Source organism: Musa acuminata, chromosome BXJ3-7 (assembly GCF_036884655.1).
Source record: "Musa acuminata AAA Group cultivar baxijiao chromosome BXJ3-7, Cavendish_Baxijiao_AAA, whole genome shotgun sequence".
NCBI classification, from domain to species: Eukaryota; Viridiplantae; Streptophyta; class Magnoliopsida; order Zingiberales; family Musaceae; genus Musa; species Musa acuminata.
Window position 1 is genome coordinate 39,461,094 of NC_088355.1, and position 27,844 is coordinate 39,488,937.

General features: G+C 42.9%; 5 protein-coding genes across 17 annotated transcripts; 2 read left to right on the top strand and 3 right to left on the bottom strand.

Annotated features, from left to right (window-relative positions):
- Window positions 1-1,020: 1,020 nt before the first annotated feature.
- On the bottom strand, window positions 1,021-8,356 carry LOC135585142 (uncharacterized). Of its 13 annotated transcripts, none has more exons than XR_010498260.1 (10): window positions 7,572-8,356; window positions 6,923-7,051; window positions 6,231-6,322; window positions 5,383-6,083; window positions 4,534-4,604; window positions 4,209-4,298; window positions 4,054-4,138; window positions 3,764-3,869; window positions 1,960-2,331; window positions 1,021-1,286 (listed from the first exon to the last, which is right to left on the bottom strand). XR_010498260.1 is itself a non-coding variant. In XM_065160464.1 (8 exons), the coding sequence occupies exons 1-8, from the start codon at window positions 7,941-7,943 to the stop codon at window positions 3,822-3,824; spliced, it is 1,686 nt and encodes a 561-aa protein (XP_065016536.1). In that variant the 5' UTR covers window positions 7,944-8,345; the 3' UTR covers window positions 1,810-3,821. The 13 variants fall into 13 exon arrangements, 2 of the variants coding, with proteins under 2 accessions (XP_065016536.1, XP_065016538.1); XR_010498259.1 differs by having other exon boundaries at window positions 1,960-2,334; XR_010498257.1 differs by having other exon boundaries at window positions 3,956-4,138; window positions 7,572-8,345.
- Window positions 8,357-9,830: 1,474 nt separating this feature from the next.
- On the bottom strand, window positions 9,831-10,898 carry LOC103992597 (transcription factor IBH1). The gene has a single exon (XM_009412376.3). The coding sequence runs from the start codon at window positions 10,422-10,424 to the stop codon at window positions 9,981-9,983; it is 444 nt and encodes a 147-aa protein (XP_009410651.2). The 5' UTR covers window positions 10,425-10,898; the 3' UTR covers window positions 9,831-9,980.
- A 2,097-nt stretch (window positions 10,899-12,995) lies between these two features.
- Window positions 12,996-15,383, top strand: LOC103992996 (regulatory protein viviparous-1-like). Its single transcript, XM_009412928.2, has 6 exons — window positions 12,996-14,486; window positions 14,567-14,659; window positions 14,772-14,872; window positions 14,946-14,992; window positions 15,056-15,132; window positions 15,219-15,383. The coding sequence occupies exons 1-6, from the start codon at window positions 13,023-13,025 to the stop codon at window positions 15,381-15,383; spliced, it is 1,947 nt and encodes a 648-aa protein (XP_009411203.2). The 5' UTR covers window positions 12,996-13,022.
- A 163-nt stretch (window positions 15,384-15,546) lies between these two features.
- LOC135643869 (protein PLASTID TRANSCRIPTIONALLY ACTIVE 10-like) lies at window positions 15,547-21,219 on the bottom strand. Its single transcript, XM_065161257.1, has 12 exons — window positions 20,412-21,219; window positions 19,373-19,432; window positions 19,248-19,277; window positions 19,013-19,086; window positions 18,457-18,538; window positions 18,095-18,168; window positions 17,942-18,008; window positions 17,245-17,337; window positions 16,929-17,102; window positions 16,771-16,821; window positions 16,317-16,468; window positions 15,547-16,076 (listed from the first exon to the last, which is right to left on the bottom strand). The coding sequence occupies exons 1-12, from the start codon at window positions 21,183-21,185 to the stop codon at window positions 15,644-15,646; spliced, it is 2,064 nt and encodes a 687-aa protein (XP_065017329.1). The 5' UTR covers window positions 21,186-21,219; the 3' UTR covers window positions 15,547-15,643.
- A 1,161-nt stretch (window positions 21,220-22,380) lies between these two features.
- On the top strand, window positions 22,381-27,495 carry LOC135642019 (probable carboxylesterase 11). Its single transcript, XM_065157788.1, has 2 exons — window positions 22,381-23,461; window positions 26,762-27,495. Exons 1-2 carry the CDS (start codon window positions 22,650-22,652, stop codon window positions 27,297-27,299), a joined length of 1,350 nt encoding a protein of 449 aa, XP_065013860.1. The 5' UTR covers window positions 22,381-22,649; the 3' UTR covers window positions 27,300-27,495.
- Window positions 27,496-27,844: the final 349 nt, after the last annotated feature.

Here is a 27,844-nt window from a genome sequence, read left to right on the forward strand (position 1 = left end):
GGGATGAGAGACTAGGGTCATCCAATAGACGTTGATATCTTATCAATTTCTGTATCAAGGTAGTTGTATCAATATGTGGAAAGGGTGGTTACTCCCCTCTTAGGTGAAAGTATTGTGAGGCAAAGTCTCTCTGCTCAAACAAACATTCCAGCAACATCGAGTCTTTCTTCTAAAGCCAAACATATTATATATTACATAAATATGTCATTAATGTCATGATCAACTTGATATGGCTATGACCCATGTGCGTAAAATTGTCTGAAGTAAAACGCCAAGCTCTCGAGATGCCACCAACATAAATATTGTTGTCAAAAAAGGTTTCTCGATTCAATCTCTTTGACACCTAAATTACTAATACGAGAAAGATGAGTAAGATGATGAGAAGTAAAAAATGATCATTCTATAACTATCCTAACAAGAAATTTTTATATCTAACCATAAAGGGTAAAATGCAATGTGAAAAGATAGCTTTTTTTTTCCTTTTTCTTTTTTTTTTGTGAGTAGGCAGTCCTTAACCGTCACAAAGGATCTAACTTATCCCTTTACGGAGACAAAGGAGGTAGAAAGTTGTGTCAACGCCACTAACATAGCTGACACGCATGGACTTGCAGTTTTCCTTCGGACTGGGGTGTTTGCCGAATTGAACTGCCATTGTTCCAGGCAGAGATGTATTAAACTAAACTGGTTGTATGAGTTAATGATCTTCCCTGACAAGAACATATGGCCACAAATCTGTTATTGTGTCTAACTTCGCTCCTCTCCCCTCTCCACCCTCTTTTTGTTTTACTTCATCAGTATGCCCACACACACACACACATATATATATATATATATATATATATATAAATATAAGCATGTAAGGTCCCTCATGAATGCTCATTCTACATAATATAATTCACATCATCTAATAACTAAGTTGGTGCATGTGCTGAGCATAAACCAGGCACATGCGTTCTTGAAGAAATGAGTTCAAGCAATGGCCAAGAAAGGATCCATACACACAACATTTAACTCAAGATGTGAAGAAATGTTTTTTTTTTCTGGTTTATAATTCACAATTTTTTCATATGAATTTTTAATTGAATTAGAATGTCAGCATCAATCATAGCTGGAAACAAAAGGCTATTAATCTAATGTGAGCCTGCAAAATCCATAAACAATAATCCAAAGCCCTCATAAGAGGAGCATATACATAAATAAAACACAAATGAAACTTAAAACAATTTTGCTTACCTGGTAAAGATCTTACTGGATCCTTGGGATCAAATCCTGCCTTCATCACTTGCCTTTAAAATAAAAAAAGAAAACTTTGTAACTGTGAGAAATGGAGACCAAGGGATATCATTATTTACATATAACTTCAACTCATATATATATGTAAATGGACATCCTTTCTTGAAGATTATCATTAGAAATGGCATTATTTATACCTAGGAGAAATATATACTGATAAGAAACCTTTTGAGTAGTGTCATGACAGCAGTAAAATGCATTCTTAAACAACTGAATTGCATGTAAAAAATTGACATCAAACCTCTACTTGTATATTTTCTGCTGGGGTCGCAAGTGAAAAAAAATCCATAAACGAAAGATAGATTAGACTAATTAAGATCAAGTTAGTGTCTTTTTGTTCATCAAATATTACACAAAGCATATACCTATAAGACAAGTTATCGAGTTCAAGTTGATCCTGCCTCATAAAACAAACATTCACAGCAAGGGCAATAATGGAGGTTCTCTCTCTTTTCAATTCTCTCTTGGCAAGTTTGGTCAGCATAGACATGGTATTCTGTACATTTAGTATGCACCTTTATGGCAAAAAGGGAGAATGTTGACCAGCTTAATAGCTTTCAATTTGTCCAATTTACAATTTAATGATGGCAACTTGACAAATACACCAAGTTAGAGTAATTTAAACAGTTTCCTGGCACGATAAATACAGAAATTTAGGTGACTCACCAACTGAGCAAGTTGTCATCACACAAGATGCCTCAAGATCCACCATCCAAGTAGTTAGCCAACTAAGCAAAATGTTTGACTACGTGGCATGAGTATCTTGAGATCAGAATTCTTTATTATTCTCCAGATGACAACACACTAGTCTTTTGATCTTCAAAGAATGAGGGAATATTCTCATCAGAACAGAACAGTAATATATGTTCATGTCAACTAGACAGCCCCACCATAATTTTTTTCTTTTCTCTCTTTGAGGCTTTCGTTGAGCAATGACACCATAATTCGATGATGTAAGAGTGCTGTGGTTCTTAGGCGAACAACAAATTTGAGAATATCACTCTGATGAAGACATTGACTGCCACAACATGCCAATGGCTGCTGCAGTATGAAAGAAATGGATTACAGTGCATAGTAACTACCAGTCACTATATACATTACTTTAAATTCCAAAAGAATACATACTGATGTTATTTAGCAGCTAGTGAATCACTACAAATAGCAGGTATTGCTCAAGAATCATTCTAGGCATATTTTTTTAAGCAACAAAAATCATAAAAATGAGGTCATGATAATCATATTAAGCACTTCATTCAAAGTTTCCATGGATATGATAAGTTTGCTGTCTTGGACCTATCATGATTCATTACAGGCATAGGTTACCCAAAAATATTGCATTTGGGGCAAGGACCACAAGATTAGAAATATAACCAACAACTGAAACCACATGTCCTGCCTGTTGACAGCCACAATGATCAGGATAGCAAGTCAGCAATATATGGTCAAGATTCTATCTTTTGTAGGTCCAAGGACAAGGGACCGGATCAGATTGCTAACTCTAATGAACACACCCCACCGAAACCTCAATTCCTATATCCAGATCACTAAGGAGGATTAAGCTTCCACACAACTTGAACCAATCCATCTGGCTAAGTCTTCCAGAGATGAACCCAAGGGGCCCTAAGTGATTGTTAGAGAAGCAATGGCAGGCTGATCACTCTTCACAACCTCACAACCAATGACATCAACACTGACAACACAATCAAGTCCATAAACCATCTCTAACTTGGAGTTCACCTGAAGAGAAACTGAGTTGAATCACAAGGCACCAAAAGCACCTCTAAAAGCTTGAGTTGATCACCTGGAAAGCAACGGGCAAAAGCCAGACACTGGACTCTCATAGTCAGCCTGTCATGATCTGGTTCGATAAGATAACTAATCTACTAACTTGATAGGCATGAATCACTAACTCAAAATGTCTAAATCCAGGTTAATAGTAGTACGTCCATCGAGCTCTTACAAGCCAATTCAAATCATTATCGACTTCTGATGTGAGACTATACTTTAGGGTCCTATGCAAACAACACGACAAGAAGAGACTTTACACCTAAGAAAAACTAATAACGTAATTGCAAGTCAAAGGTGATGAAACTAAACTACCAAGCAATAAGGTAACATCTTTCATGAATGTATTACCATCAACAATATCAACCAGAAACAACAGGATATCATATTAAACAAGACTTTTCAAGGAATCCTCCGATGTAATTAATGATTGTTAGTCTAGGTCTTTTGATAGAAACCACAAAACAAAACATGCAATTCGTCATGCTACTGGATTTGTATGGTTTTAGTTTGACCTGCCTTAAAGGCTGCAACAAACAAAGATAAAAACCTCAAACTAAAGAATGCTAAAAGACCTCAAAATAAACAAACAATCTGAAAGACACTTGGAACAGAGCCTAACTAATCAAGAATGCTTTAAAGAAGTCAAAGATCAACTTCCACATCAACATAATGAAATTCATACTTAACAGGCTCATCAGTTGAACATGGAAATGTTTAAACAAAATTTCTTAAACTGCCTGCTAATCTTGACTTGTGCTTCCGATCAGGATAGACTCTGGAAAAACATTCTGCACAAAAAAAAAAAAACTCAGTAGTTTCATGAAGCTCTTAGTCAAAAACTGCAGCTAACATATATGAGAAAAATTATACATACCATCTGATTAGAGCTTTTATATGTCTTCTGTGGACATGTAGAATCCATCCTACATATTTGCTTCCTTATATGGAGAGATCCAATTCCAGATAACATACCTATGATGGAATTTCTAACTGGCTTTGTTCTGCTTCTCATATTCAAGTTACTATGTCCCCATGTGTACCTGACATATATCCTCAACTACAAAAATTAAATTTAGTAAGGGAATTAGTCTATGAGAAAAAAATTGTCAGTTAGGATGGCTAACTACCTTATCCCAGTGCTGCTGAGCACGCCTGCGTCTTCTAATATCCCGCATCTCAGTATCATCCATCTGCAGCTTCTTGATTCTGGATTCACACTATGATATCACAGTCAATTACTTCACCAAGGATGGTTACGTGAAATTGAGTAGGTGAATGGTTCTTATGCTAATTATTTATAAAGAATGTTGCCAGTCTAACATAAGAACCTTTTGTTACGAAAAGATAAAGAAAAATATGCTACTCCAAGGTGTCATTAGAGGAAAAAAACTTCAGTTAAACTTCCATAAAACAAATGTTAAATATCAAATAGTAAGTACAACAAAGTCTTACCTGATGTAAAAAATACAAAGAAATTGCAAGGGTAATGGTACAAAGGCCACCAACATCCGAAAGAAAAGCCACTGCATTCATCAGAAATTAACAAGTTATATTTGCTTTCAAAAATAAAAATGTGAGCATCTCATAATACTCAATAAACTTGGGTTTCAGACACAAATTAAACATCCAAAATAATGTGTTTGGTAGCATGTACTAACCAGCAAAAGGAACCCAAACAGGCCCAACATCATCTAGTTGTTGAACCCAAACAGCAAAAGGAACCCAAACAGGCCCAATAAAAATGTGAGCATCTCATGGCACATCATGAGTACATATGTGTAAACTCTTACTAACCAATCTGATCAATGAACCTAAAACTTGTTGAATCCGACCTGAATTCTAACTTGCTTCTGGAAGAACAAGATAAAATAAACGAGGCTTTCCTATGAAAGGAGCTAAAAAAAAAGATCGCTGATGGCAGGTAGCTCTGTAGTTTGTTAATTGGCATGGTAAAAGCTAACTGGCATAAGTTTTGAGCAAAACATTGGCACAATGTTCCATTTTCCTTATAAAATTCTTATAACTCCAATACGGAAGTTAGACCAAAGTTTATTCTTCACTTGATCCACAGTTTTCCCAAGTCATTTGGCCAGAAAATGGCTAACCTTTTGTCTTATGACAGCATTGCTGTAAATCAAACAGGCTTATAGAGAATAACATAAAATGTAAACCATAAAGTGCTAATGTAAATTTTGTAGTAACCAACTGAAAAGTAGAGCCCAACACTGTAGCCTTTAAGTGGACCATGTAGCAAGCAGAGTACAATTACAATGGAGGGCTAGTAAAAGCAGCATTTCTTACCAATCCCTAATATGTTTTCTTTGTCAATCTCCACAATGTAATCGGAGAGATAGCTGATGCATAATGTAGTATTTACTAGTCCATCTTTGGAACTTCGAAGAGAGGCTCGAAGCTTGTCAATCTCATAAAAAAATGAACCAGGAAGAAAATCATGAACCAAAGGCTGAATCAACCACAGATTATCTTTTAGATAGTCAAATTTCTGAGGGAACAAATGAATCTTCATGATATTGAGGTCTGGCCCTCGAAAAGTTACTGCCCTATTGTGCAAATAGCTCCCTGAATTTAGTGTGCCACTGACATAGCTCACATGTCTGTTATCATTATGGGCTTTGGCTGAAAGATTGAACTGAAAACCAACAGCAGCTGCAGGATCATCAGGAAGGTCAACAAACTGCCATGAAATATAGTGGTCACCAGTTGGAATCTGACAATTGTTGCATTTTAGCGATACAGTGGGTCCCCAGGTTGTGTTGTAACAAGAATAGTTTGCATAATTTGATAAAGGGAAAACTTTGCAGTCGATAAAACCTGGAGTCCCAATCACCAATTTATCGAGGCCTCGCATATGTGAACAACTCATGCTAGAAACTGTAGTTATATTAAATTCAAAACTGATGAATGATTTCAGATCCGTAGCATTGCTTGGTCTGACTCTGTGAACCTCAATGCTTCTTCTTGCGATAAGTTGATAAAGCAACCTGCAATGATACAATGTGAGTAACCATGTTCTCTTCTTTTCCCTTCTCTTTTTCTTCTGAAAAAGAGAAACTAGATTTTTTTTTCCTAGGGGAGATAAAGAAAGCACATGAACAACAATCAGAGCATAAATCCTGTTAATCACTCACGCAGATAAAAGACCGATGAACAAAATCCAGCTCACTACAGACAATGTCCCACCCAGCTCGGATTTTCTCTTTCTCACAACCTTGTTATCATCCTACAAGCAAAAAAGATATATTAGTTGAAGTCACTCCTCCGAACTACTGAAGTGTTCCTGTTTTCCAAGAAAATGTCCAGATTTAACTACCATGCATGTCAAGAATGTAGAATGGTGAACACACAAAAGTTCGATATTTTCTAGAATGGAGAGCAGAAGCTATAACAAACTAGTACAAATATGCAATGTATGCTTACGAACTTAGTAGAGTTATCGCATGGCGAGAGTACATTACTGGAATTGACATCCCTTTCAATGACTGAAGATGCTGGGCATTTAGTCGCCCTATAGGCACATTATGATCCATGATACGTGAACGAATGGGCTATGTTTAGAGCACAACGGATCTTGCATTCAACTATTGTACATTACAAGGGATTCCTCCAGTCTATGATAGGTCAAGCTTCACTGACGCCCCCAAGATTCAATTTTTCTTTGATCTGCAAAACCTAATTACGGATAAAACCTCATTTATCTATTCGAATTTCACGAATACAATCATTTTAAGTTTTGAATATAGGGAAGAAAAATGGATAAATTTCAAGAAATCGTTCGAGAGAACAAAAAGTAAGAAGGGCGAAGGAACGGACTCCTACCGACCCGCGCCGTGTGGGCCGACGCAGATCCACCACCGCGCGCCGGAGCAAGTCCATACTCGACGGAGTCGAATGCTAGCCCGGATCGCGCGTGGCACGACGACGAGGACGAGGCGGAGCCTCCGATCCCTTCCTGGAAGAGGAAGCAAAGAGCGAACTAAGCATCGCTTCCCCCATCTCAAACGGAAGATGAATTGTAACGAAACCGTTATAACGAAAAAGTTACGACAGAGTAACGGCGTTACCATCCTACAGCGTTAGAATAAATCGTTACGATTTATTGACCGGACGTGAGGGTTAAAGTCCAAATCGATGTGGCATTGGAGATCCAAAGTCAAGTCAAAGGATATAAGCAGAGGACCAACACGACCGCTTTGATGCGGGAGCGACAGCCTGATCCAGCGGTGCACCACAACCGCACAATCCACGTGCCCTTCTTTCGTACAATAATCACCAGAGAATTGGAATCTTAAAGAAGACATTCGAGGATTTCCTGTCTTCGAAACAACAGATTACCGCTCAACTGATCCTTATTGAGACAGGTGGGACGGATCCCTGTAGTCTGTGCGTAGTCAATCCTCTACCCTGTCTGGTCTCTCACAGTAAAACAAAAGGTTGGCAGGGAAGGAGGAGAAGGAAGCAGGGAAACGAACCCGGTCATGGTTGGTGGCGAACAAGTCCAGCTGAGCAACCGACCACCTAATCCGAAACCACACGGTCCGCCCGCCGTCGATTCTCCCGAGCCGGACCGCGACGCAGAAGGCCAGCCAGACGAGCGTCACCACCAGCACCGCCCTCAGCAGCGCGTCCTCAGACCGCACCATCCGCTCCAGCGACTCCAGCGGCAGCACCGTGTCGAGGAAGGGCCGCCCGGCCGGTCCCGCCCTGGTCCCCACCGTCCAGTCGCCGTCTCCCGCCTCGAACAACCTGCAGCCGCCGCTCCGGTCCCTGTAGTACCCGGGGTTGCACGCGCACAGCGTGGAGTCGTAGGCGAAGGAGTTCTCCGGGCAGCGGATCGGATCCATCGCTCCGAAAACCCTCCTCCCGGTCGTGCTCCTTCTGCAGCGAAGGAGACGGAGGAAGAAGCGCACGCTTTATGGAGGAGGCAAAGAAGAGTGTGTAAGGAATAAGGCGGTGTGATGGCGGTCTCTTTCCGAGACGGTAAAGACGGTGGGGGGGGAGGAAAGAAGGGAAGCCGAGGTGGGAGGGAATCGAGAGATCCTCCTCCGGGAGAGGAGTGGGGCCGAGCAGAGAGCTTGCAATGATAGCTAAGCATGCGCTGGGCGGCGCTGGACGACGATGAGTGGCTTCATGAGAACGAGCGAGCTGGCGTTGGTTGTGCCCCGGTTTCGTGGCGGGCGTGCGACATTCGATCCCTTATCCGCCAAACCATAATACTCCATGTGTTCCTGTGGACGTGAAGTCGAGGCAACCCCACCTAATCTACAAGACAGGCACCGCCGAAAAAAGAGGCCGACGCGACGGGCTTCCATTGGTCCAACCCAGCGGGACCCACCCCAACCCCAAGCATTCTACTCCCTTTGATCTCTTTGCTTCTTTCCTCTTCTTTCGTTTCTCGGGGAGCAAGGCTTTGATATGGAATATGTGAAATTGAAATAATAAGGAAATTAGGATTTTTTTATATTTTATTTATAAATTCTAATATTTAATACTAAATTAGGATTAACGTTTTAGAAAATGTTTAAATTTTTATCATAAAATTATTTCATATAATTTGTTTTAAAAAATTAAAAAAATTATTACATCAAATGGTGTATATGACATTCCCATGTCATCTCGAACCTAAAATCTTTTACTTGTATAATATTACACTAATCAACTCGGATATTCCGATAAAGACATTCAACAAAAATTTTAAAGATTCATAATTTGTCATAAAAATATACATAGGAAAAGAAAGGATATAGAAATATGCATGTATATATATATATATATATATATATATATATATATATATATATATATATATATAAAGATTCATAATACTTTAAAGATTCATAATTTGTCATAAAAATATACATAGGAAAAGAAAGGATATATATATATATATATATATATATATATATATATATATACATATATATATATATATATATATGACAAATATGTGTGTGTGTGTGTGTGTGCAAAATCAATTAAGTATTCTTTGAGACTTAATTAATGCTCTAAAAAAATTGTACAGCACAACAAGAAAAACAAATTTAAACAATTAAATGGAATCATAGTTTTTGGATTAAAAAAAAGGTCTTTTTTTATTAATAAAAGAAGTAACTATAATTATCCCTTTTTTAGTCTTCTTTTCTTGATTTGAGTATTGAAGTTTGAAAAAGGCAAATAAATAGCTCAGCAAATTGATGCCTTGATTCTTGCAAATCATTTGGCAGCTTAGTTTAGTGTTTTAAGACCTTACTTACAAGTTTAAAAGCAATTAGTCAAAGAATTAAAGTTAACCCATGGTTTAGAGCAAAGAAATAAAGGTTAGACAAGTGTGCTTTACAGGCTATAAATATTCCACCAATTACCTCGACTTCCATATGCTTCAGTGCTGTCCTAGTAATTTGAGAATCCACCGAAAGATGTAGCAATGATGGGAAAGGAATATGAAAAGAGACGTCCCGTAATTTCTATGTGCAAAAGATAATGAAGCACCAAACCATCAACTCATGCAATCTAGAAAAAGGAAGGTGATATCAACATAAATATACAAAACCAGGCTATCCAACAACCCAAGGAATTAGAATCTAGCTAGTGAGGATTGACAGCACCACTCTCAAGTCACAAGCTGCAGTCCCACAAAGCTAAAAAGCAGGCTTCAAACTCTGAAAAGATCGATTCCCTCTCCTCCATTTGTAGTCTGTGCAACACTAAACCATGCATCAAAGATGAAGATATGGAAGGGAGAGAGAGAGAGAGAGAGTCTGAATTCATATCAGCAACTTCATAATAGTTATGTACATATATATGTCTCACAAAGTCACTCTTCTCTATATGTTGAGATATCGTAGGATATATGAAGTCTTAACCTGTTCTTTCTCCTCAGATCATGGACCGTAAGAAGAGGAAGAATCCACGATGCCTTGCATGAGCTCTACCTGCATGCTAAGGCACTTTATGTAGTCCGCAGTCTCCTCGAGCAAGGTGCAGTAGTCCATGCCTGCTCCTCCCGGCACCAGCTGTCGGAGGGCTTCCGCCCGGTTTCCGGCGGTGGTGCTCAGTCTTCTTGGAGCAACAGCTCGGCGTCGAGCCCGGTGGTGGAGTCTGCGAAGCACAGCCCGGCTCCAACCACGACCGGTGCCGGCCGAGTAGGCCATGGACGCATAGGCGGCGCGCTCTATTCTACGGCCTCGACAGGTGCGAGAGGAGGCGGGCGTCGTTCGGTGCACGAGGGAGAGGGCTCTCAGGAAGCGGAAGGCCAGCATGAGCTTGGAAGGGCCAAGGGTTGGATTAGGGTTAGGGTTGCCGCAGGCGGAGTTCTCGCTGTCCATGGCGGAATATATATAGGAAGAGAGGATAACGAGGACAGGAAATCCAAGGTGATTTATGGTATGGGTTGCTGTTCTTCCTACTCACAAGAAACCTCTACACCCCATGAACCAACAGATGCGAGTAATAGAGAAGTAGCAACAACAACAACAAGTACAGGTCGAAGAGGATTAGGAAGAGAAGAGGAAGGGATTAAGGGAGACGAGAAAGAGATTAGAGATACGAGGAGGAGGCTTTGGGACAAAGCATAAAACTCTATCTAGTTTAAGGAGGAGGTGTAATTGCGTGTGAAGCAAAGCCACATGGGTTTGACAACCGCGGAACCTAATCGACATGGGGCCTTGTGGCCGATGGGGGAGGATGATCAGAACAATTATTTTCCTCATATTGGACAAGAGCTTGAAGATTCTTCGACTACATGGAATCATGTTCTACGCATAATATAAAGATAAATAGACATCGAACAGAAGAAGAGTAGCAGTTCACATGGATGTCAATACCATACAGTCATCGGATCAATAACATATCAACCTAATGCGTGTCTCATGTCCATCGCTTTTGGGTTGGTCTCATGTCCAAGCTCGAACGATCAACATCTCCCTCCCTCTAACGATGATGGGGAACCACCAACTACTCCTGCGTTAGTTGACCGGTTCATGTCACGGGCGACAAAGGAGGAGGAACAGCATCTCGTGGCTCCCGGTGCGTCGTTAACTGCTCACGGAGAAGGATTTGTTTGGTTCCCATGGAATTTGGGATCATCTATCTATCTACCTATCTGTCTGTGAAGATTATCGGGAATTGGGATGTGGATGGATTTAGATTTGGCTGCCCGTGACGGCGACGCCGATGATCCGCAAAGAACGTCGGTCTGCTTGCGAGAGTCATCTTTGGTGATTCCAAGGAAAAGAGTCAAATCCCTCAGCAGTAAAACCTGTCATGCATGTTGTAGAGATGCTGCTGTTCACCGAGCGACTTGGATCAGAAGGGATCAGAATGGGAGAGAACGATATATATGTCTCGTATCGAAGGTCAGGAGTTGTCCCCGGACAGACTCAGCAGCTGCCAAGAACAACAGACAAGCAGTGATGAACGAACCATGTAAGCTGAAGCTTCAAAAGCTTGCACATCTGCCGCAGATGAACGAACCTTCCCAAATAGTTTGCTCAGCTACATGAATGATGTATCAGGGTGAGGGTGTTAGGACTAAGCTGTATAGATCGGCTGACACGCAACTAGATTGGGCCCTGAAGCCGTATGAGATGATGCGTAGAACACACCCAAGGAGATCAACCTCTCCAACAGTTTGTGTTGCTGCTAATGATGTGTAGCACAGATCCAAGGAGAACATGTTCTCTTCATGATTCTGCAGCTCAGCAGACTTCCATTGAAGGAGAAGACGGTGAACACAGCGGTACGGTGAATGGAAGAGGAGACGTCCATCACGCTTTGAGATGCGCACTCGTGTTCTTACCTATATATATATATATATCATGTGCTTTGCTCGTGCTATTAAGTGGGACGGTTGAAGTGAGACGACTTCAAACGAAGGGAACGACCGAACGGGTTAAGATTATTTACTTGGGTCCGACTCATGTAATTAGCGGATCGATTTGGGTCAAAGCGTTCACTCTTGAGCTGAGTTTTCAATACAAAACTGGGTCGGGCCGGGTTACCTTGGATCCGCCAAGAAATGAGTTCTTGACTCGGATCCGACCCGCAACCCTTCGGCTCCGTCATCACATAGAAAGCGGAAGCATCCAGAAGGGCGTACAAGGGCTAAGAGGGGATGTGCCGACGTCACGATGCATAGACACGTAGACGCGACGGATTCGGACCCGCCGTTTGGCTCGGCCAATGGAGACGGAAGGCTACGAAGACGAGTACTGCCGTTGCTGCCGGCGACAGGAACACGTGTCAGATGATAGGAGACCGGATCTCCATCTTACATCGAGTGGGTTGACACGTAATATCGAGCGCCGCCTCGATCACACACGTCGGCAGTTGCTTCGGGTGGTCGCATGCAACCACCGGGAGAGAGAGGTGGCCGGCTGACGCACCGCGGCTCGGTGCCACTGAGCTCCCAACGCCTGGCCGACGTTGTGTGGGCGCACAATTCGGAGCTTCGGCTCTCTTCTCTACCATACCACTCTCATGTGAGCAAAGCATTTAGTTCTCAGTTATCTTCTCCTCTCCTTTTTAAAGGGGCAAGCAGAGGTGGAAGTAACAGGAACAAACAAGCGAAAGCGATGTTATGGTGCTCTTCGTCACTTTTGCGTAAGGAGTAGTGTGAGAAGGGAGAGGAGAGTGGGAGGAAGGGTCGCTTTCGTTTCTATGACTACTGTTTTCTGCCTCCTCGGAGAAGGCAGCAATTGCTGTTGCTGTCACTACAAATATATCTCCGGGCCCATGTCCGTGCACTCCTCCTCCACCTCCGCCGTCGGCTTCTAAGTGCGGTTCGCTTCATCCTGGTGCATGTAAGTTCTCTTCAGAGTACGATTATGGAGCGTAAGAGTAAGCGAAAACAGAGAGAGGAGCTGCGGGTTCCGAAGGAGGTAGATAAAACCATGGCAGATCATGAGGTCGAAGAGGAGGAGAAGATGTTGGCAGGGTTTGATGCTGAAGGAGATCACCCAGGAGTGGATGAGATCGTGTTGGATATGGACGGAGAGGATCTCATCTTCGCCGAGGATACCTTTCCTTCCTTGCCTGACTTCTCGTGCCTCTCTTCACCATCGCCTTCCACCTTGCATGCCAAGAACACAGTCCTGTCTCCCTGTTCTTCCACATCTTCCACCTCCTCCTGTTGGTCCTTCTTACAGGTTCCTTACGGCGGCAGGGTCGCCGATGTGCAGCAGCAGCCGGCGGAAGCTGCATCGGTCGACGACATGATGATGCTCGCACCGCCAACGTTAGAATTCCTCGAGTCGAGCGAGTTCAGCTCCGACGGGCTCGACATCCTCGGTGACATCGACCTCCTCGATCTGTCGATTGATCCCTGGGAGCCGTGTTCGCTTTTCCATGCCGGCGAGTCCAGTACGGCTGTCGGTAACGGCAGCGAGGCCATCGTTGATCGTACGATGCAGCCGTGTCAAGTTGCGGAAGAAGCGAGCTCCGAGGGCCACGGCGAAGGAGTGCAGCAGCGGCAGCAGTTGGAGGACACTTCCTCGGATGAACTGGCGAGGGTTTTCTTGGACTGGCTGAGGAGCAACAAGGACTCTATCTCGGCGGAGGACCTTCGGAGCATCAAGCTGAAGCGCGCCACCATCGAGTGCGCCGATCGCCGCCTGGGCCGAACTAAGCATGGCCGGATGCAGCTGCTGAAGCTGATACTGACCTGGGTGCAGAACAGCCATCTCCAGAGGAAGCGGCACCGGCCGACATCTTCCGACGATCACCAGCCCCGGCCGTTCCCCAACAACTGCAACTGCAGCACAGCCGATCAGAACCCTGCGGCATGGAACCCCAACTCCACGGATCCTGCCGCCGGCTCTACGCATCCGTCGCTACTCGCTGCTTACGGCATCGCCAACGGGGAGATGGCGTATCCTGGTGCAACAGCACCTTATCCTTACCCCCACAGCTGCGGCACCAGTAGCGTCGTCGTCAACAGCCAACCCTTCTCTCCGACGCTGGACTTCGTCGACCCTAATGCGGGGCCATGGTCATCGCAGTTAGCTTCAGCCTTGCCGTCCATGGTGCCGCCGCAGTATTCCGGAGGGTACGCCAACCAGTTTCTCGGTCATCCGATGTACCACCAAGGTCAACACCTACCCGGTTTGGCTTCGGCGACGAAGGAGGCGAGGAAGAAGAGGATGGCGCGCCAGCGGCGACTCGCTTCTCTCCATCACCACCGAAATCATCATAACCAGAACCATCTGCAGCATGCTCATCCTCATCTGGGATCCACTGAAGGTGCTGCAAGGAACTGGGCTTTCTGGACCAATTCCTCTTCGTCGTCGCACAAAAGGAACCACATGGCCGAGACGCAGACACCGCCTCCTGCGGCTCAACCGCAGCGGAGGTCTCCGCACGGTGCAGCTTCGACCTCAGAGAAACGTCAGGTCCTTCCTTGGTTCGCTAATGGCTGCTGACTATGACTTTCGAGATCGAAGTGGATCCGAACGTGTTGATGCTGGTGCAGGGATGGAAGGGCGAGAAGAACTTGAAGTTCCTGCTGCAGAAGGTGCTGAAGCAGAGCGACGTGGGTAGCCTCGGCCGGATCGTGCTGCCCAAAGTGAGCCAACCTGGACATGGTTTGAGTAGCAGTCGATTCTTCCATCCTTCCATGAATCTTTTACATGTCATCATGATCAGTCCAACACCTGTCTTCTTCTTTGGATCAACAGAAGGAAGCGGAGACCCACCTGCCGGAGCTGGGCGCAAGGGACGGGATCTCCATCCCGATGGAGGACATCGGGACCTCCCAGGTGTGGAACATGCGCTACAGGTAGGTGACAACCTCGCTTCATCTTCGCAATGCATGCTCATCTCTTTTGCTGACATGTCTGCTAATGCTGCAGGTTCTGGCCGAACAACAAGAGCAGGATGTATCTCCTGGAAAACACAGGTGAATACGAGGAGGTCTTCTTCTTCTTCTTCGTCTGCCACTACTAATACGAGGAGGATGTAGGAGATTTTGTGAGGTCAAACGGGCTGCAAGAAGGGGACTTCATCGTGATTTACTCCGACGTCAAGTGCGGCAAATACGTAAGGCATACGCACATTTGCTCTCCAGATCTTAAGGCCTGTGCTGCTGCAACCCACATCCTCACCCGGACATTGTTTTGTGACAGATGATTCGGGGAGTGAAGGTTCGACAGCCGGCGGAGGCAGCAGGAGCACCGAGCGGCATGAACGCTGAGAAGAAGGCACATCGAAGAAGGAACGGCTTGGAGAAGACGGGTGGTGCAGATAAAATGAGAGGAAACAGCATCATCCATGGGGATGTTTCACCCTAGAGAGAGAGAGAGAGATGCTCGGACAGGAGAACAGTGAACCCGATCACACTGTGTAAGCCTGAACGCGTTCTAATGTGGTCGACGGTCGAGTTATGTAGTAATAGATCTAAGGAATGACATCAGTTGTAGAAGTAGTAATCTCATCATGGAACAGACACACGTATGAAGAAAAAGAATGACTCGATCTGGAAAACCTCGAATATGTTTTACATTATACGTAAGAAACGGATCGAAGGAAATCAATGTCTTGTGGATTACTACTAGTCATCGAACATGCCTTCATCCGACATGCTAGGTGATTCAGTTCCATTTACAACCGGCTTGTTCTCAACAGAGGACGAATTAGAATCTCCAAGAATTCTTGGGTCGATGTCTAAATCATCATCGTCATCGTCCTCGTCTTCTTTCTCGTCTACTTGCTCAGGCGCTGCCTTCATTTGGGCTTCACGATGCATTCGCTGCTTGATGGCTTCTTCATACGACATCTCATACCAGACAGCACCTCTCCCGACGATGGATCGGTTGTGATCCTCCGTCATCCTCTCCTGCTTGCTCTTCTCTGAGTTCTTGGGCTCTCCCCAGTAGTCGTAACGGTACATTGCGCTCGTCGGGTCGTACCGGTCCTTTCCCCAGACCTCTTTGTCGTCGACGTATCTCCCAGGTTCCTCTACAGGAAGGCCGAGAGCTCTTCGGCTGCCAACGAGTCGCATATAGAACAAAAGATTAGCAGGTATCACAGAGCCAGAACTTGAAATGTAAACAACAAAGATCAATGCCTGTTGGAGCAAACTGGATAAAGGACTTCAAAAATGGAAGGTACAGAGAAAAAACACATAGGATTACGAAAACTCATTTGCAGAACTATGAATATTTATCTCACAATTTCAATGCAACTACTCTGTGGAATTTCAGATAAAAGTATTAAAAGTATACCAGCTAATATCTCTGATCAGAGCTTCTCTTTCCTCTAATGAACGTTGCCAGTGCATCAAATCGTACTCATCCATCTCCACATTCCGTCTCAACATGGGAATTTTATACTCTTCTTCTCGATCTTCTGCTTCCTTCTTTAATTTGTTGTTGAGCTGCAAGCAACAGATCAGCATGAATCTTCGTTTTTTACTTCCATGTATATTCAAAACATATTCCTAGGCACATAACAAGAAAAAGAGGAACTGTCATGGCCAGAGGACATAGGGCAGCAATTCATTTTGACCAAGATAAAAATTCATCATTCATTTTGGAATATATGAATGATCTTTAACTTGGGCAGTAATTTTCATTTTGACGAAGAAAATTCAACATCCCTGTCTACCTTCATAGTCTAGGAACATATTGATTCGCGAGTATAACAAAGTAAAAATGGATCTTAGGTTTACTAAATTACCTGACGCTCTGCACGAGCAGAATCCATATCAAGTTCTTTGATATCGGTGTTCTAACAAAAAAGTACATCAAACAGAATATATTTCAGTTTTATCACGTAATCCAAAAATAATCTTAAACAATATCAGCCACAATCAGCAGAGACCGGTCATCACTCACCAAAATTGTCTTTGGTAGCAAAGCCCCCTTGAAGTGAGCTTGTGTATATTCAACACTATTTTCTTCATCAAAATGCACGTTAACGGTTGACTCATATGTCGTGGTCTTAAATTTATCAGGATTTTCCTCTTCATAATCCAGAATCATTTGCTCAGCATTGTGCATCTGCCATAACTGCACACTTGACCAAAGTATTAAATTGATTATAACTAGATTGGTAAAATAAATATATAGAATCAGCAAACTAGGAATTAAAGAACAAGAAATAGAACCAAAGAAAATATTAATCCTTTAGGTGATGTCAATCTAGACATGCCTTGTCTACATATGGATGATCTGATAACAGTGATTGATCTTCCATTCTGAGTGAAGGCCTTTTTCTAGGAATGGGTGGCCTTCCAGACTCCCGCTGTGAAAAAACCAAAGATAAAGTAAGAGAAAAAAAAAATCTTCACATGAAGACCATGACTTACACAGATCTAAGATCCAAGTAATATCAGAACATAAATATATGTTTCTGATGCCGATCTATATATGAACAGAAGCTTTGATGAGAGAAACACTGCAATAGGAGATTCTCCTTCCTGCTTGATTATATTGAGACATCTAAGTCTAAGACAAAGCACAACAAATATCTAATGTGATTTATAATAAAATTAAGCAGATAAATCTATGACTAAAGCGTAGCACCTTAACAAGAAAAGCAAAGGGCTAATCAACAAGCATGAGAAATGTTTAATTAACAGAACAACAACTATACTGTTGCACAGACTCTGATATCTATTAACGGAACCAAACATAATATTCTGAAATGTTTACACTTACATAATTGTCATATTTCCACTTATATCATCTAGTTTATGTACAGGTTCACCAGAGAATGGGGTCATAATGCTGGTTTCAATAAGACAGCCAAGGAGAATGATGCATTGTTTTTGCATATCGTCATCTTCTCAAAGATACGAATCAGAAGGCGTTTGGCAAGAAAATATACAGGTAAAGGCCAAGCTTACCCAAAGTTGTTCAGGATTTGTATCCTCCTCCCTGTGAAAAATTGGCGGATAGTCAAATCTGTTGAATCTGCAAATATGGAAGCAAAGAAAAGTTAGAAACTAGTCAAAAACAAGTTTTAGTTACTTTCCTAGGGCATGATGTCTGGTACATACATAAGGTGATCAATGTTGGGATTGACAAAGCGCATTTCAATAGGAAAACGGAAACGGTATGGATCTCTTTTTGCCTGCAAAAGAGCGAAAAACAATTATCTTATGGAAGAAATCATGAGAAACATTGACTACATTAATGCAAAAAGGAGTATCTGACTGGGGAGATAAAGTACTAACAATATAACAAAGGACCAGGTTTTCATCGTTATTGATGTTACAAGTGCACAGCATAATTTAATATGTGTATGCTTAAATTCAGCATGTTAAGTTAAATGGAATATGCAGGAAAAAAAAACACACACACACACACACAATCAGTAGTTCTCACACATATCAGCACAAGCAAAGTAAAAAGTACTCACCAAAACTTCCACAAAGACATGCATACCAACTTTAATATGATGACGGATCCAATACCAATCATTTCCTTTTATAGGAACCCACCTAAAAGATCGTAAAGGACAGGTGAGCAAGCAATGACCAAAAAATGGACTAATCTAATCTTTACCAACATAATAATAGAACAACAATAATAACAATTGCCACACATGATCTGGGGTCAACCACATGCGTATTTTCCCAACTTCAGACTGTTCAGAACAATATTGCCAGTAAATATTTACCGATAATCAAATGAATACGGGAGAATCCATTATAATTCTGTACCAGGACATCCTGAACTGTGACAGAAAATTATTTAGCTTGTATACACATGGTCTGAGGCATCTAATTCCTAGACATTGGTTGTCTTTACACACACACATAAATCTATATATACACACACAGAGACAACCACAACAAGAGAGTTTCTCTCTAACAAAACTAGTCCACCTATCCATTTGCAAGGAACTACCGATAATTTGCATGAACATAGGTTTGAAAAAATATCTCAAATGTTCATAACAAAGAAACACTTGCCCATCATGGACGCATCCAATGTCAACAAAGGCTCCTTGGTGAAGGTGTAGAGTTGTCACTTTACCTCGACAAATCTGTGGAAGATTTACATGTATCAAATAACCGAAAGAGTGAAGCGACCGATCAAGATAAAAGGGACCAAGAGAATATTTTCGTCCATTGATTGAAACAAGAACTCAACAGCCCACGAGCATATAAGATGAATAACCTTTCGCTACTCGGTTCAGGGTTCTACCTGTCCTGGGTATATAAATGGGAGTTCAAGCTGCAAAAACAATGATTTTTTTATCAAAACATCGGTCCTTGACTGAGACTTTTTCAAAGATCCACTATAGGGCACAACAAAAATTGTAAATATACCATGTCATCTTTGTAGTCTTTGCCTCTTTTTCTCCTACCAGGATAATAATCTTGGTCAAACTGCCAACAAAATGAACAAAGTTGACTTGTCACATACATAAAAGAAGAATGCAAGTGATCATAACATCATAACAAGTTTTCTCGGAATCATATAGGTACTGTACAAATTTCTACAAGACATCAAAGCATTAGCAATGGTAAGTTCTTTATAAGAAAAGCAGTCTAGGTTGATGTGTACTGTATATCTTAAATATTTTAAATCCTTATACTTATTGTCCTGAAAATCCTTCGAAGTTTTAAAATATGCAAGGCCTATGTTCAGTTCAGGAAAAGGTGTCTCTATGCCACCTGAGCTCTGGATCTTTCCCAATTTTGGTCCATCAATCACTATCATGCCAGCAGACAGACATTGTAAACTGATGTGCATGGAATAATCATTTGATTAAATTGCTCGGAGATTATTTTTCGTTCATGGATTTTAAAATTTGGAACTAGGGAATGCTTGGCAAGTCCATGTCATACGCTTATAATACTCTTAGGTATCAGCAAGTGGCTTGGTGTTTCAGTTTTGGACTTGGAGCATCTTGGTGCAAATTAAAGGCCTGTTTCAGAATTTTGGTCTTGATTTGTTCGTATTCCCATGATCATTCTTTAAGAGATAGCTTCAAGAGATGAAGGTGACTTTTATCCCATAAAATGTGATATGTGCTATTGTCATGCATAGGTTATCCGCAAACACAAACTGAGATAACTCTAACAATCTCAGTGGCGATCCATTAACTCAGAAAAAGAATTACAAGTCATGATCAGGAAGCAATGTATGAAATGAAAACAGAGCTACCATTATCCCAAGTCAGAAATGTATATGTAATTTCTAAGTGAACTACCGCCAATCTCTATCTTAAACTCGAAAGACACCAACTATTACTTCCGGGCAGTTCCCTCTCAGTACCAATTTCACTCCCCAAAACATTTGCAAACGGGACAGTGAAACCAAACCAATATAAGATCATAGGAAGCCAAAGTTCCGACGAATTACCTTGTAAGACTCCTCTTCAAGCCGGTCCCTGTTTGCCGCCACCCACTCCTTGTACTGCCTCAGGAAGACCTTGTACCTCTCCAGGCACATCCCATCGGTGTCGGTGCTGACCTCCTCCCCCGGATCCACCCTCTCCGCCTGCAGCTTGTGCGCCTCCCTGATGAACTCCAGCTCCGCCTGGTCGACCTCCCAGCCCGGTGGCGGCCAGTCCCTTGGCGGCACCGTTCGCACGGCAAGCGGGCCCTCCCACAGTGTCTCGAGGGGGTCGGGGATCTCCCCCTTGAAGGCGAACTGCTGGTCGAGGTACTCGTCCTCGGAAAGGCCGCTCTCCTCCAACTTCTTGCGGCGGTAGGAAGGGGTGAGCATCCGGAAGGCCTCGATGGCCTCGGGGGACTGAAGGGGGACCTCCTCGCCCTCATTAAGACTCTTTCGGGCGAAGTCGGCTTCCGGGGTGAGGATCTCCTCCCAGGGGGCCCAGCCCCGCTCCACCCAGTTCCGGCGGCGGGCCTCCTCCTCGGTCTCCTTCTCCCGGGGACGGAAGGACTCGAGGAATGCCTCGTCGTCGTCACCTACGGGGACCTCGTCGGCGGCGTACGGGGAGGCGGAGGAGCGGACCGGTGGGAGGAGGCGGATGGTAGGGAATACAGGGAGAGGACAAGGGGAAGGGAAGCGGGCTAGGGTTATGGAACGCAGGAGATGGAGGGGGCGGTGGCGGAAGGGCGGAGGGAGAAGGAGTGGGTGGCGATGGTGGTGGTGGAGTTTGAAGCAGTGCATCGCTCTTCCGGGGATCGTTACAGTTTGGGGTTTTTGCGGGGGGGGTTCAAAGGACGCGCTTCGGATAAGGAGGTGTGTGGTCACCGATAAGGTAAGATTACCGACCCAATTCATTTAAACCGAACCCACGGCCCGGCTTTTTTTACTTGATCTAAATGGACCCGCCACTTGGCCGGGCCGGATTCAATTTTGACCTTAATTTTGACTTTTAATTAAATTCAAATATAATTTAGATCTCCAAACACACGAAAAGCCATAGCTGAGGCTTACAAAGAGTAAGATTTGGTGTGTCCATCACCCAATCTCTTCATGTAGATTTATTTAGGTGATGCCTTCTTTAAAGTCGTGAAGTAATCGTCATAGGCTTTTAAGGAAAGATCGTATGTCTTCACAAATACTTCTTATGCAATCATAACGCTACTTTAATTAAAGGTTTAATTATCACTAGAATAAAATTAAAATTAATTTATAATAAATAATAAATAATTATTTAAGAAAATTGATTGAAGCATATCACTATAAATATGTTGACAAATGACTCATCACATCTGACACCATCGATCATACTTTTCTAAGCGCAAGTTTTGGATGTCTTCCATCTCAAACCTGTTTCTTCTTTGTCGCACGTCTTTGATCGAGTCATGCCAAAAGCTTCCCCCCATTTGGCTTTCACAGCACTACTCCTATATAATAACGTTTTATTATTATTATTATTTCATATATTGATTTATATTCCGAACAACTGTTCATAATTATTTTCTTGTTGTCGTGTCGTGAATGATGGGTCGGATGGTAATTTAATGGATGGCATTTACATGTGAAACATCAAGATGTAGTGATATGACGTGGGAACCTCGAGATGGTGATTTTGGATCAGTCACCTCGATGCGATGTGAAGCTTCAACCAAACATTTTGTGACTTGAAAGGAAAATGCCATCCAAATTTACAGATTTTGATTTGTAATCTCATGCTCGTATTATTACAATTTTGAATCTGATTAATTATTTAAAAATATTTGAAATTATTCTTTTCTTTTTTCCGCAACAACGAAGTTGGTGGCATGATGAGTCATCATCATCATCATCGGATACGTGACATCGAATGCGTACGCGATACGACGCTCGAGGGAAAAGATGCGAACCGCACCGACCGTGTTCTCTCTCTCTCTCGCTCTCTCTCACACGCACACGCGCGACATCACATGAAACACCGTCCGAACCCAACCCGTTTTGTTTCGCCTCTTCCCCCCTTCTGCTGCCGCTGCTGCTGCTGCTGTCTCCGAACGTGTCCCTCGTCTCCGGTAGATCCCGGAGCATGCCCCTCATTTCGCAGCCTCCAACTCCCCGACACAAGCCCGGGACAGATCGCTACACGCCAGATCTGAATCGGCCAACGAAACGAGGTAAGATTTGATCGAGGAGACATTGAGAGAGAGAGAGAGAGAGGAGGAGGAGGGAAAGAAGATGCCGAGCGTGGCGGTGAAGGTGTACAGTTTGTTCTTCAAGCTGTTGCTGAAGCACAAGCTGCAGCACCGGTCGCAGATGGAAGACGCGGAAAGCCCCTTCGGTGTCACATCCCGCCCGGAGGAGTCCACCGCCCCGGCTAACCCTTCATTCGGCCCCGATGGAGTCGCTACCAAGGACATCCACATCGACCCCCTCACCGCCCTCTCCATCCGCATCTTCCTCCCGGACCCCTCACTCCACCGCGGGGGTGCCAGGCCCCGTTGGTCCCCCGATCTCGACCGCCGCAACAGCTACGGCGGTTCCCCCGCCACCCCCTCGCACGACCACGGCCGCCGCAGCAGCTACGACGGAGCCGGATCCGCGCACGAGAATGGCAATGGCGCCGATGCCGCCGCCGCCGCAGGGAACTACAGAGGATATCTGCCGTCCGTCGTGGACGCGCGTCGTCGGACGGACAGATCGAAGAAGCTTCCGATCATCATCCAGTTTCACGGAGGCGGCTTCGTCGCCGGGAGCAATACGTCGGCCGCGAATGATTTCTTCTGCCGGCGGATGGCGAAGCTTTGCGATGCAATGGTGATTGCGGTCGGGTATAGGCTGGCGCCTGAGAGCCGGTATCCGGCTGCATTTGACGACGGGCTTAAAGTGCTGAATTGGTTGGGGAAGCAGGCAAAACTTGTGGAATGTAAAATATCGATGGGGACTGCGAGGGGAGGAGGGATTGGAGAGGTGAGGAGGTCCCAGATCGTTGATACATTTGGGGCGTCCACTGTGGAGCCATGGCTGGCAGCTCACGGCGATCCTTCCAGGTAAATCTTCTTCTTAGGGTTTGTACTGGTACCAGTAAAATCTCTTTTCGTTAGCCATTTTGCGATGCTTACAAGATTAAACTATAGAATTACATCTTAAAAAGATAACGCCTGAAATCAATTGGTTTGCTTGGATATGTGTTTATCTACCCAAGTAGAAAGATGCTCAAATGGAATGATGGCCAGGGTTCTGGCTTTACTAACACTTGGATGCAAGATTAAGAGAACTTAGGGTATCACGGTAGAGTACAATTCAACAGTTAAAAATGGGTTCCATTTGTTGTCGTGATGAGATTTGGCTGTGCCTACATCTGGATTACTTTGGTGGAGTTGCCTTTAGAGTCAATGTTGTGGCACGAAGCGGTAATGGGGCTTAGAACTTTTGAGAAAGCTGTTGGATGCACTGCTAGAAGTATGTTAAATTCATTGATTTAGTAGTGATGTTCACTCCCTTTTGACTGATGTGTGTTTTGTATTAGCAGTGCTTGGTGCATGAGAATATTATATGTTATAATAGTGGTTGATGTACGGATCAGCACTTATATGTTGTCGTGAAGTTCACATCCGTTGGCTTTAATACTGGAATTATGGCATTGATTGCTGGAGCTGAGTGCGATAAGAAATAATGTTTACGAAGTTGAAATTATTGAACTTATGTCCAATAAAGTGTTAATTTAGCTAATAATTATTAGATATTAAGGAAATATGTGTTAACCATTAACAAGGATTAAGTTCAGGACTTGAGTTATAAATTGTGTGGAAATTGTAACTCGTGCCAGAGGTAGCAATCAAATGAGCAAGGTGAAATTAAGAACTTGTAAATGAAAGTAGTAGGAACAGGTACAAAGTTATATATCATTGCGTAAGATCTTTTTGCAGATATGCTAGGAAACGGAAGATGCAAACAAGATTGTTTGGTAAAAGGTTTTTCACTCATCTGTTTCTGAAACGTGAGTTGCACAAGAACTGATTTAAAAGAAATATTTGCTTTCATTAATTTTGAGAGGGGAGCACACGGTGGTTTTCTGTTTTGTTGCCAATTTTAACTTAGAAGGGAAAGTGACATGATTTAGTGAGTATTTAACTGTTAGACTGTCAACTGATTGGATGGGCATGATGGTTTCATATTTTTGCCACGAACATGCAACTTGTCGGCTACAGTTCTTCTTGGATGGGCATGATGACGTTTTGAGAAAGATCAAAATTATTTTATGTTTCACATGAAGAAATAAATGGAGGAGAAATCGACCAATATGCAGAGTCATTTATCATTGTAAATATACGGCATTTACATCTCACAGTATAAAGAGGATATAAGAAGTAAAGTATGTGAAGGAATATTGATGCTGCACTAAAGTCCAAAAAGATGTTTGGCTGAAGTTATTAACCGTACTCATAGCACCGAGTAAAATGTCAGATACCAGATTTTAGACAAGCAAAGGGTTCTTGTTGAGGGCAAGAATGTAAAAAAATCAGATTCTTTTAACGTTTGCTCACTGCAATTTTGTGTTTCCTTTAGACATCTCGAGAGTAAAGTGATTTTTTTAGGTATACTGCTTGCATTCTGTATCATGTTATTCATTATTTTGATTCACATGTCTATAGTTGAAATGAGCAGAGCTTCGAGGTAAATGCCTGACAAGTGTTTTCGTAATGGATCTTAAAAATGTGAATATTTGTCAATAGTCTTCTATCGATGTAATTGATTGAGTTTGTGTTCTGTCATTCATTCATTCACTTATTTATTTTTGTAGCTTGCCACTTTTAAGGAATGTTAGAGCATTAGAGGAACTGTTTGGTATCAGTCCTGAGTCAATGTTTGGTCAATCATTCTTGGTAAAACTGACACATACTCTGTGCTATCAGTCCTGTTGTGTTGACATTGGATCCATACTTGGTTACCTAAACAACATGTGATGCCAAAGAAAAGTGGCAAGTTGAAAGAATCGAAAAAGATTAGAAAGCCTTTCGAGGGATGATGGAGATGACAGATTGAATTCTGCACAAAGCACTCATGCTCCTAATGATTAGAAAGAGATACCTTTTACCTTAGATATTTTCATATAATTATAGCTGAACTGCTTGACTTATACTAATTTGTTTTTTTCGGATGTTTGTGGTATTCCTTGAGCACCAAATTGGTGATATTATTTGATGTTGTGTAATCGATTCAAGTGAGAACCTAGGACAAGAATAAGAATTTCAACTTTCAATCATGCTTTTCTCGTTGGAGGAGATGGTTGACATGTGAGAACCTTTTTGTAAAATAATCATGTTGATGAATTTGCATAGTTCTTGACCTAACTTCTTGCTAGAGCACGTGCAGCTTTAAATTGGTCTCTGATGAAGGTCTGGGAATAAATTGGTAGTAGGAGTGAGAATTTGACTTCTTAAAAGAAGTATGAGTAGGTGGGCCTTCAAGTTTGAACTTTTTGTAGACCGATAAGGGGCATTAGGTAATTTTTCTCATCTTCCCATGAAAATGCCAAGGTTTTTAGTATCAATTCCTGTTCCAATCTTCGGTCAATCGGAGAATGTCAGTTTCCTTGGTTTTGTAGTTGTGCTAATTATTGACCATTTACGTACAAGTTTTGCCTGTTTAGATTATCTATATTAGATTGTTGTTTTTTAAATTAAAATCAGTTCAGTAGGATAGATGGAATAATATAAATATTATTATTAACATCATCAGTTTCATTTGAAACACTATCAATCTGTACCTGATCCAGAAACCAGAAGAAATTCCGAGTTGGATCCGACTGATCCAGTTTTCGCCTTATAAAGTTGATTCTTCTTTGGTATGCCCATGGTTTTCCGGGCTGGTTTTGTCGGCCATTGCAATTGGCACTGGCACCTTGTTCATGTTCATGCTAGTGCTGTGCCCTTGTATGTGCAGTGAGTCACTTGACTATGGATGTGATTGACACGGCATGGTGGTGCACATGCAACCTGCATCCATGTGCTGTGGTTGCTGCTGTCACCATTTGTTTTGAATTTGCTCTGGTAGCCATCCAATTGTTGCCATCTTAGGTTAGTAATTGAGTTGGTCTGTTAAACAACTCTGGTCATCCCCGAATCCTTCACCTGCAGGTGGTGGGAACTTCATACGCCGCCCTATCTGCTTTTTAAGCCTGTGGGTGTTTAATTCTCCATTCTGTAGTCTAATTCTTCAGATATTTTAACACGTATCCAATATTTTGATCTGCCAGTATTGGCTCTAATAACAATAGCTGTTATGTTTGCAACTATAGCATTTGACTTGGTGGATCTTGTTTTCTGCTTGCTGCCATGTCAAAACAGGTGTGTTCTACTCGGTGTAAGCTGTGGGGCTAATATTGCAGATTATGTTGCTCGAAAAGCAGTTGACGCTGGAAAACTGATAGAGCCAGTCAAGGTTGTCGCCCAAGTTCTGATGTATCCCTTCTTCGTTGGAAGCGTCCCCACTCATTCGGAAATAAAGCTAGCAAATTCCTACTTCTACGACAAATCTTTGTGTCTACTGGCTTGGAAGTTGTTCTTACCCGAGGACGAGTTCAGTCTAGACCATCCAGCTGCAAACCCGCTCGTGCCAGGCAGGGGACCTCCATTGAGATGCATGCCTCCGACGCTCACAGTGGTTGCGGAGCATGACTGGATGAGGGACCGTGCAATCGCGTACTCCGAGGAGCTTCGCAAGGTAAACGTCGACGCACCAGTCCTGGAATACAAAGATGCAGTTCATGAGTTTGCCACACTCGACATGCTCCTCAAGACTCCTCAGGCACAGGCCTGTGCTGAAGACATTGCAATATGGGTGAAGAAGTATATATCGATCCGCGGGCACGAGTTCTCGTATTAGATGTCAAAGCTTTTGGTGTGTTAGATATCGGGTTTGGGGGGGAGAAGAGCATAGTTGTCACTGAGGCTGCACCTACAGTCGCATCAGGTTTGATGTGTTGAATTCTTTCATGTTCTTCATTCTTGTATGGGTGGGTGTAATATGTCAACAACAGGCTCAGTTAAATATAATGCTGTTCCCTCTTGTTTCTCTCTCATTCTCTTCTTGTCCTTCACGTGTTTTGTGGAACACTTACCGATCATCGAATGGGTGGCATCAGCTGGCTCTGAGGATGAGATACTTTGGACAGCTTATTTGTTTATTCATTCTATCAGCATGCGAGTTCGTCACTCTATTATTGTCTGTCTATGTTTGTTCTCCTTGAACAGGAGATTAATGTATGCTTCAAAACCAAGAGTGCACGCCATTCCAATCGTCTTCCCCATGTCAGTGATGACGCAGGGAGATCCCCAGCAACGCAGTCAACGAGGGAATCGTAGATAGAAGAACAAACCAGATAGCAGCTCCGACAACCCCACATGTTAAACAATGGCCTCTCTCTCTCT

Excerpts from the sequence above, each read along its gene's own strand:
- LOC135585142 (XM_065160464.1), bottom strand. The coding sequence starts at position 7,943 with ATGGATCCGATCCGCTGCCCGGAGAACTCCTTCGCCTACGACTCCACG. Across the intron at positions 6,323-6,922 it reads CGTCGGCCCACACGGCGCGG|GATGATAACAAGGTTGTGAG; the intron begins GTCGGTAGGAGT and ends TTTTGCTTGTAG. Across the intron at positions 4,299-4,533 it reads CTTTGTATTTTTTACATCAG|TGTGAATCCAGAATCAAGAA; the intron begins GTAAGACTTTGT and ends GTGATATCATAG.
- LOC103992597 (XM_009412376.3), bottom strand. The coding sequence starts at position 10,424 with ATGGACAGCGAGAACTCCGCCTGCGGCAACCCTAACCCTAATCCAACC.
- LOC103992996 (XM_009412928.2), top strand. The coding sequence starts at position 13,023 with ATGTTGGCAGGGTTTGATGCTGAAGGAGATCACCCAGGAGTGGATGAG. Across the intron at positions 14,487-14,566 it reads CGACCTCAGAGAAACGTCAG|GGATGGAAGGGCGAGAAGAA; the intron begins GTCCTTCCTTGG and ends ATGCTGGTGCAG. Across the intron at positions 15,133-15,218 it reads ACGTCAAGTGCGGCAAATAC|ATGATTCGGGGAGTGAAGGT; the intron begins GTAAGGCATACG and ends GTTTTGTGACAG.
- LOC135643869 (XM_065161257.1), bottom strand. The coding sequence starts at position 21,185 with ATGCACTGCTTCAAACTCCACCACCACCATCGCCACCCACTCCTTCTC. Across the intron at positions 19,087-19,247 it reads CATTTATATACCCAGGACAG|ATTTGTCGAGGTAAAGTGAC; the intron begins GTAGAACCCTGA and ends AATCTTCCACAG. Across the intron at positions 16,077-16,316 it reads CTGATCAGAGATATTAGCTG|CCGAAGAGCTCTCGGCCTTC; the intron begins GTATACTTTTAA and ends ACTCGTTGGCAG.
- LOC135642019 (XM_065157788.1), top strand. The coding sequence starts at position 22,650 with ATGCCGAGCGTGGCGGTGAAGGTGTACAGTTTGTTCTTCAAGCTGTTG. Across the intron at positions 23,462-26,761 it reads GCTCACGGCGATCCTTCCAG|GTGTGTTCTACTCGGTGTAA; the intron begins GTAAATCTTCTT and ends ATGTCAAAACAG.